The sequence below is a fragment of the Silene latifolia genome, chromosome 3 (assembly GCF_048544455.1).
Source record: "Silene latifolia isolate original U9 population chromosome 3, ASM4854445v1, whole genome shotgun sequence".
Taxonomy (NCBI): Eukaryota; Viridiplantae; Streptophyta; class Magnoliopsida; order Caryophyllales; family Caryophyllaceae; genus Silene; species Silene latifolia.
This window is the reverse complement of record NC_133528.1, coordinates 24,520,662-24,526,429: the sequence shown is the minus strand read 5'-3', so window position 1 is coordinate 24,526,429 and position 5,768 is coordinate 24,520,662. Positions and strand designations below refer to the sequence as shown.

Here is a 5,768-nt window from a genome sequence, read left to right as displayed (position 1 = left end):
GCACAAAATAATTCAAAAAAATCAAATACATCTGGTAATAAATTGACAGGACGATATAGTATCCTTGAGGAAGAACTTAGTGAGATTAAAGAGACGGTTCAATTGAATCCAAAAAATACTGCGCGATGTCTTCTTCAGTATGATATTGAGCTTGATTTGGATGATATCCCTGAGGTAGCGGAGGAATTGGAGGAGGAAGTCGATGCAGAGATTTTCCAGAAGGAGGACGAGACTTGGACATAAATGATGAGTAAGAAACTTACGCAACAAATGAAAAAGACTGAGACTAAAGTTCAACCACATGTACTTGTTCAACTTTCTGATGCTGATGTAGCTCCTGAAATTAGTTATTGGAAAACTGCAATATATGGTTATATTTTAGGAGCAAATCCTCCTTAGAATGTTGTCGAAGGATTTGTGAGGCGTGCTTGGAGTAGGTTTGATGTTGATAAAGTCTCCTTCCTACCTAATGGTATTTTCTTGGTGTGTTTCAAAACCCTTGAAATGCAACAGAGAGCCTACAATCTGAACAACTGATGTTTGACAATAAACCTGTGTTCATTCATGAATGGAGTGCTGATACAGAGTTAGTTAAGCATGAGGTTACTGCTGTTCCTATTTGGATAAAATTGGTAGGGTTGGAGTTAAAATTTTGGGGTGAAAATGCATTAAAGAAGATTAGTGGTATCATAGGAGAGTACATAAGATGTGATGATGCTACTGTGCATAAAACGTTACTCTCTTATGCAAAGATTTTGGTTAAGGTTAAAATTGATCAGAAATTTCCTACGGCTGTTGAATTCATGGATGAAAAAGGGAAAGTGCAGACTCTTAAGGTGGAATATGATTGGCTTCCCCTTAAGTGCTCTCAATGCAAAGGCATGGGTCACCTGGCTGCCAACTGTAGGAAACCTGATGATAAAGGTAAGGTAAAACCCAGGGTTGTAACTAAACAGGTGTAGAGACCTGTGGTGAAACCTCCACAATCTGTAGTTCAACCTGCAAAACCAGATGGAAAAGAGAAGAATCTTAATGGGAAGAAACCTGCTGTGACTACACCCAAGGTAATGAGAAATTCAATTACCCCTACTAGAATTCTTACCAGGATGAAGTCCCAAGAGTTTGTAGCTGACAGTATTCCAGGAAAGTCTACTTTTATAGAGGTGTTTAATAGTGCCGTTCAAAAGTCTGTTCAGATGGCCAAGGGTGGTCTGAGTAGTGGTAGACTTAGATTGGAAAGAAGATTTAAGGAAGATGCATCCTCTCGAGTTGATAATGGATACTATAGGATTTTGGAACATAAGGGGTCTAAATAGCATTAATAAACAAAAAGAAATAAAATGGTTTTTGCATTCAAATAAAATTGGGCTATTGGACTGGTTGAGACTAAGGTGAAAAGTAATAATTGGTTGAGTGTAAGGAATAATATATGTTCTTCTTGGGCTATTTGTACTAATAATAGTAAGCATAAAGGGGGTAGGATTTGGTTTCTATGGAATCCTCAAGGGTTTGATGTAAACATTGAGGATATTACTAGTCAGACCATTCATGCTTATGTGAAGGACAAGATCAATGGGAGAGCTTTTTGGTTTACTTGTGTGTATGGATTCAATGATCTGGGTATGAGAAGTGCTCTATGGGACAGTTTAAAAAGTTATAGTCATCATTGTGCTGAAGCCTGGGCCATTGGTGGTGATTTTAACAATGTGTTAACTTATCTGGAAAGGATTGGAGCTGAGGTTTCATTGGCTGAGATTCAACCTTTTCAGGACTGTATTGAGTACTGTCAGGTCCAGGATATAAAGGCCATTGGCTCGTTCTTCACTTGGAACAATAAACAAGGGGCTACTACAAGGAAATATAGTCGGTTAGATAGTTTTTTGGTGAATGAGGAATGGCTAAGTGTTTACCCAGATGCTTATGCTAACTTCATGCCTGAAAGAATATTTGACCACTGTCCTTGTGTGGTGCAGTTTGGGAAGACTGTTCAGAGGAAGAAAGTGCCATTCAAATATTATAATATGTGGTCATTAGCTACTGATTACAGTCAGATTGTGGAAACTGCATGGAGTGAACAAGTTGATGGTACTCCAATCTATCAATTGGCTTCAAAGCTCAAAAAATTGAAAATGCCTCTTAAGTGCTTAAATAAGAACAACTTTTCTGATATAGAGAACACTGCTTCTATCACTCTATGGCTTTGCAGCAGATACATCAGGACTTAAGGGATAATCCTTTAGATCCTAATCTGATCCTGACTGAGAGAGAGGTGGCCAAAGAATATACAATGCTTCTCAATGCTAAACACCAGTTTTTGATGCAAAAAAACTAAGGCTGAATGGGCAGTTGAAGGAGATGACAACACTGCCTACTTCCATGCTAGTTTGAAGTAAAAAAGGAATAGGAGTAAGGTGGTCCAGATTGTGAATGGAAATGGGGATTGCAAAACTAGTCCTGATGAGATTAATGGAGCTTTTGAAGACTTCTTTATTCATTTGTTGGGAACTAGTAAGAAAGTTGTCAGTGTGCACAAGCCAACAGTTCAAAAAGGTAATGTGCTCTCAGTTAATCACATAGACATGTTGATGAAAAAGGCGACTGCTGAAGAGATAAGACTTCAATGTTTTATATTCCTGGGACTAAAGCTCCTGGACCTGACGGGTATAGTAGTCAATTTTTTAAAGACACTTGGAGGACTACTGGACCTACTATGTGTGAGGCTATTATTGATTTTTTTGAGCATGGTAAACTTTTAAATCAAGTGAATAACACAGTTCTTACACTGGTACCCAAGGTGGATATGCCTTCTTCTGTTAACAATTCAGGCTTATAGCTTGTTGTAACACAGTTTACAAATGCATAGTTAAGCTATTATGCAACAACTTAAGTGGGGTGCTGCCATTTATCATAAGTTCTAACCAGAGTTCCTTTGTAAAAGGAAGAGATATAGTAGAGAACATTATGGTTTGTCAAGACTTCGTTAAGCTCTATGATAGAAAAGCTTGTTCCCCTAGACTTATGATGAAAGTTGATTTGGAAAAGGCGTATGATAACATTGAATGGAGGTTTATAAAGGAGATGCTTGAGGCATTAATATTCCCAGGGCAGTTCATTGACTTAATTAAGGAGTGTGTTACCACTCCTTCTTTTTCTTTGGCTCTGAATGGAGAGTTTTTTGGGTTTTCAAGGCTCATAGAGGGATCAGACAAGGAGACCCACTCTCCCCTCTGTTATTCACAATATGTATGGAGTATTTGAGTAGGGTGTTGCAGGTGGTTCAAGATTATGAGGGCTTCAAGTTTTACCCTTTATGTAAGAAAATGAAGCTATCTCATTTGTGCTTTGTATATGATTTACTTCTCTTTTTCAAAGGGGAGAAGACTTTTATGACTATTCTGTTGAGAGCTTTTGAGACATTCTCTTGTGCTTCTGGTCTGAAAATGAATCGTAGTAAATCTTGTATCTATGGCAATGGGATAGCCAGTGAGGATTTTCAGGAGCTGTCACAAATTGCTGGAATGCCTGAAGGTAAGCTTCCTTTTAGGTACTTGGGGGTACCAATTATTGCCAAAAGGTTGGCTACTAGTGACTGTTCTAAATTGGTGGAACGACTGGTGGAAAGAATTAGGGCCATTGGAGTTAGGAAGCTCTCTTATTGGTTCATCGGTTTTGTTACTTGTCGTCAAAAGTTACCTTGACCAAAACAATATTTATAACTTCACAAACTACTCTACTCTTAGTAAAGAGGTAAGTAAAGGTCGGATCCCAATGGACGGGTATTGATGTAGGATTTTCGATTGCAAATGGTTGTGTCTAAGGGTGTCACAATTTGGGTTGAGATAGGAGATCAACTAAACTAAACAACAATGTAAATAAAGTAATGAAAACAAGCAAGATGATTAAAATGAGATGTAAATAATTGATTAAAAGCACTAGGGTGTCATGGGTTCATAGGAGATTCATGGGATTTGATCATACAAACACGTTCTCAACTAGATGCAAGCACTTATTGTTGTGATGGGATCGAGTTAGTGTATATCTTACAATCCCTAAGAAGGTTTGGGTCCCGGAGCCGAATCGATTAGATTGTACAACACCTACAAGTCGACTTAATCCTCCCTATCCAACTATATGCATGGTCTAATGAGACTCGAGTTGGTTTATGTCTTACAAGTCTCATTGAAAAGGTAAGTGATGGGTAAAAAATGCAAAGATTAATAGACTCGCATTTTATCAAACATAACATGTGCATAAGTTAGAATCACAACAAGTAAGCAAATTAATTATGAAAATATATTAGATTAAGCATGAATCAATCCCCATGTTGGTTTCCCCTAATTCCCCATTAACCCTAGTTAAGGAAACTACTCACTCATTATCAAGTTTAACATGCTAACAAGGTTGTCAATCATAATAGCAAGGCAAAACATGATGAACACATGAAGATGATTAACAATAATTAAAAAGGATTAAGAGAGAATTATACCTATAAAGATGATTCCAAATAACAAAGCAAAGAATAATAGAAGTACTTGATGATTGATGGAAGGTTGTCAATCCTCCAAATAAACCCAAATAATCTTCTAATTACCCAAAGTAAATGATGAATAATAGATAAATTAAGGAAAGATTAAGAAATAAGATTTGTATTAATGCTAAATTAACAGTTGATTACAAGATTAAGAGAGTATTAAGATGACATAAAAGAGTATTAAGACTTGATGCCAATCTAAGTAGTACAATAAGGTATTTATACTAGAGATTAGGTACAAAGATTAGGGTTACTAAGGGCTTAAATGACTATTAACACCCTTAAGAAAAGTTGAGGAAGTGCTCCTCTCTAAGGAGATGCTCATCTCCGTTATGGTAGTCTCTATAAAATATGCTCATCCCGAGCGTCTAGGCAGTAGGCACGGTGGAGTCTGCAAGGGAATCCGAGCGGATCAGGGGAGAGTCGCTCGGATTGGTTGGCTTCAAGACGAGCGTCTTGGCATCGGGACGCTCGGATTTCTGGGCAGGGAGACGCTCGGATTGGCAGGGAGCCGCTCGGATCCTGGGTCAGGCACTTCTCTTTTCTTCTTTCCTCAACAATCCTCGGGGATCTTGTTGAGGATGCAAGGATCCTTTCATCATTGCCCAATCTACTTTATTATCTATATAGGCCTTCTAGTATCGTCTTCCCTTTGATGCTTGGTCATTGAATTCGATCAATTTAGCTCCATTTAGACATGAAAATGCAAGGTTTGCACCCCTCTCATACCAAGGAAACAAAACCTCAAAGAATATGCAAAATGGGGAACTAAAGATAGTAAATGGCCCAATTATGCACTAAAAAGCATACAAACGAGGCTAATTCGGGGACTAAATATGCTCAAATATGAGTCACATCACTTACGCAGGAAGACTTATGCTAATTAAATCCGTTCTCAGTAACTTGCATTGCTACTGGGCACGCATTTTCATTCTCCCTGTGAGTATTTTGAACAAGGTTGAGGCTTTGTTTAGAAGTTTTCTTTGGCAAGGCAAGGAGATTTCTAATGGCCCAACTCTTATTACGTGGGATACTTGTTGTAAGGCTAAGAAGGAAGGGGGTTTAGGTCTTATTGATCTAAGGAGATGGAATACAGTTGCTGTTTTAACCAAATTTTACGCTTCGCCTGGAATCCGGCCAGGCATTCCAGGGTATTCCGGCCAGGATACTCCGACCAGGGTATTCCAGGGTATTCCGGCCAGGGTTGATTATGGTGAGGTTAACTAGTATCATCCTA

The 5,768-nt window shown here is 38.4% G+C and overlaps 1 protein-coding gene across 1 annotated transcript; it reads left to right on the top strand.

Annotated features, from left to right (window-relative positions):
- Positions 1-243: 243 nt before the first annotated feature.
- LOC141648843 (uncharacterized) lies at positions 244-2,225 on the top strand. The gene is made up of 4 exons (XM_074457555.1): positions 244-370; positions 514-924; positions 994-1,306; positions 1,463-2,225. The coding sequence occupies exons 1-4, from the start codon at positions 244-246 to the stop codon at positions 2,223-2,225; spliced, it is 1,614 nt and encodes a 537-aa protein (XP_074313656.1).
- Positions 2,226-5,768: the final 3,543 nt, after the last annotated feature.